This window comes from Asparagus officinalis, chromosome 1, assembly GCF_001876935.1.
Source record: "Asparagus officinalis chromosome 1, Aspof.V1, whole genome shotgun sequence".
In the NCBI taxonomy this organism is placed as follows: Eukaryota; Viridiplantae; Streptophyta; class Magnoliopsida; order Asparagales; family Asparagaceae; genus Asparagus; species Asparagus officinalis.
In genome coordinates, this window is record NC_033794.1 from 111,658,891 (window position 1) to 111,661,909 (window position 3,019).

General features: G+C 41.3%; 1 protein-coding gene across 1 annotated transcript; it reads right to left on the reverse strand.

Annotated features, from left to right (window-relative positions):
* LOC109839428 lies at positions 1,719-2,675 on the reverse strand. The gene has a single exon (XM_020407854.1). It carries the CDS (start codon positions 2,673-2,675, stop codon positions 1,719-1,721), a length of 957 nt encoding a protein of 318 aa, XP_020263443.1.

Genomic DNA, 3,019 nt, shown 5'->3' on the forward strand with positions numbered 1-3,019 from the left:
CAAATGTTCTATTTGTGGTCGTAAAGGCCACCTAGCTAAACTTGTCGATCGGATCGTATGTTACAATATCATTCCTAAGACAGGGGAATACAGTCATTATTCTCATGATCTTACTCGTGCCATCTATGCTATTATAGGGAATGTTAATGTTCATTGGGGAAAAGTTCTTTTTGATATCCTGGCATCCGATCCCTCTACCTTTATCCCTTTTGGTGCTCTTCACCAAAGTATTCCTCCACTAAGATGATACGTAGGTAGTCTTGCAGATGCGGCTGGTTGTATTAGTTGAGTTTGATTGGGGGTGAGATTGTTTGAGCTCTCTTTTGGAGTCCCGTCTTGTTGTGGATTGAGTCCGTTGTCATGGATCGGTTCCATGGCGTACTGGACGCAACAAGTGGAATATTTGGGTGTTTTTGGTGTCGGCTCAGTTTTGGCAAAACGTTCGCCGAGGTGGAGATTTGTAGGATTTGCAGAAATATCAGTTGAAGGATCGAGCATAGGAGTCATTTTGACAGCTTGGCGGTCGACCGAATTCGTGCACAGGCTCTCATTGTGTTTCTGGATCTCTGGCGGTCGACCGTGACGGTCGACCGCGCCCGAACCCAGGAGGACCGCGATACCTGCGCGGTCGATCGTCACGGTCGACCGCCGAAGCGGTTTTGGGCTGGGTTTGGGTTCCAAACCCGTTTCGCTTGGGAGTTGTATATATACCCTTAACTCATTTTTAGGGTTTAAGGGAGAGGATTTTGAGCTGCAGAAAGAGGAGATTTGGAGCTTCTATTGTTGGAGCCATTTGGAGAGATTAAGAGGGCTTATTTGTGGGTTTGTGGTAAGATTTGTAACCCTAATTATATTCCCATTGGTTTCTAATAGTAAAACTCCTCCTCCTTGTCCCGTGGACGTAGGCAATTTGCCAAACCACGTATATTTTGTGTTCTTGTTGTGATTGGGTGTTGCTTGTGCTATTATGGTCTATTATTGGTTCTTATGTGTGCTATTGACTCGCCGAATAAGCTTCCGCCGCGCACAAAACGAGCTTTGAGTGCTATTTATTGGATCTTGCCACGATTCATCAAGAGCTGATCATGCAAGTCCCACAAACCTGTGGGATAAATTACTGTTTCAGTATAAGTTTGGTGAGAGAAAAATGATTTTTATACAGAGAATGAAATAGCTTACTTGTTCAGAAATAGTACAATCCAAAGAAATAGCTTACTTGTTCAGAAATAGGACAAGAGAAATATTAATATCCAGCAAAGGGTTGTTATTCTGGAAATGCACGGGTTTCTGTTAACAAGAGTTTGACTTAGACTATCTCCAGCAGGAGTCGAAATTTTAACCTTCTCTCTCCTGCCACATCACTTTATTCCCCCTCCACATAATTCAACAATCTTCATTTTCTATCATCTCTACAACAGGAGTTTTTTTAAAAGATTTTTACTTTATTTGGGACCCACTATATACCCTACCTTATTTATTCATTTCTTTTTCTTATTTCATATATATTACTACTACTACTATTATTATTACTAATATAACTCATTTATTTATAATTATAATTTTTTAATATTTACATAAATAATATATATTATTAATTTAATTTTTGATAATATTTTTATATTAGCAAAAAAACACACGATTTTATTAAGCATACGGAAAAGTCAAACACACACAAATTATTGAAAACATTAATGAAAACACACATTAAATTGGTAAATCTAATCAGAGGTTGTTCCAAATTTCTGCCAAATGTGCTCGATGAGATCCTTTTTCAACTGAATATGTTGGCTCCTATCTCGTAGTTCGGCTCTAGTATGATTATCCGATCCGGATCGGTCTCGAACATGGACTTGAAACTCAGGCAATACGTCTGTTTGAACACTAGAAGAGGCGGAAGAGCTAGGATTGTTTGACGGTTCAAAGTCGATATTTTCCCAGTTTCGCGAATACGAATCTCGTTCATCTTCCACTATCATGTTATGTAAAATAATGCACGCCCTCATTATTTTACCTAAGACTTCAAGATCCCACGTTCGAGCTGGTTGGCGGACAATAGCAAACTGTGCTTGGAGAACCCCGAATGCGCGCTCCACGTCCTTCCTGCATGACTCCTGTTGTTTGGCAAAACATTGTTGTTTGGATCCCTGGGGCATTTGAATTGACTGGACGAAGACAGGCCATTTTGGGTAGATTCCATCAGCAAGATAGTATGCAATATTGTATTGCCGTCCATTAACAGTGAAGTTTACCCTTGGAGCTTCACCAGACTCAATGTCATAAAAAACGGGTGACCTATCTAGTACATTTATGTCGTTCAAACTACCAGGAAGCCCCAAAAAAGCATGCCATATCCACAAATCATATGACGCAACTACCTCGAGAATAACTGTTGCTGTGCCCTTGTGTCCACTAGTAAATTGCCCTTGCCAAGCCTTTGGACAATTTTTCCACTGCCAATGCATGCAACCGATACTTCCAATCATCCCTGGGAAACCACGCTCTTGTCCAACTTGGATTAACCTCTGCAAGTCTTGCACATTGGGTCGTCTTAAGTATTCATCTTGAAACAAGGCTATTACCCCTTCGCAAAACCTCTGAGTACACTCAACCGCAGTAGATTCTCCTATCTTCACGTACTCATCACAAGCATCAGCTGCTACTCCATATGCGAGCATGCGTAGGGCAGCAGTACACTACTATGAGGAGTATCCCCACCAACATTTCCCAAAGAGATCTGGGTGAAAAAATCCGGGATTTCTGTAGATCCGATTCTGAACGGGGGTGTCGGTGGCTCAATCGACTCCGTGGTAGGGAAATTCATATAGGATGGAACATAGCTGCTTCCCGCAGCTGGATGATAACCGTAAGGAAGATAAGGGTATTGCATACCAAAATTTGGTGGCATCATATACGACATTTGAAAATTGGGTTGCATACCAGCATTTTGAGTAATTTCCGGGGCTTGCATATTTGGATTTTGAGGGTTGGTATTTTGAGGCTGGTTAGGAAAGTTGTAGGA

What these genes read in the sequence shown, in the direction of transcription:
- LOC109839428 (XM_020407854.1), bottom strand. Translation starts at nt 2,675, where the DNA reads ATGCTCGCATATGGAGTAGCAGCTGATGCTTGTGATGAGTACGTGAAG.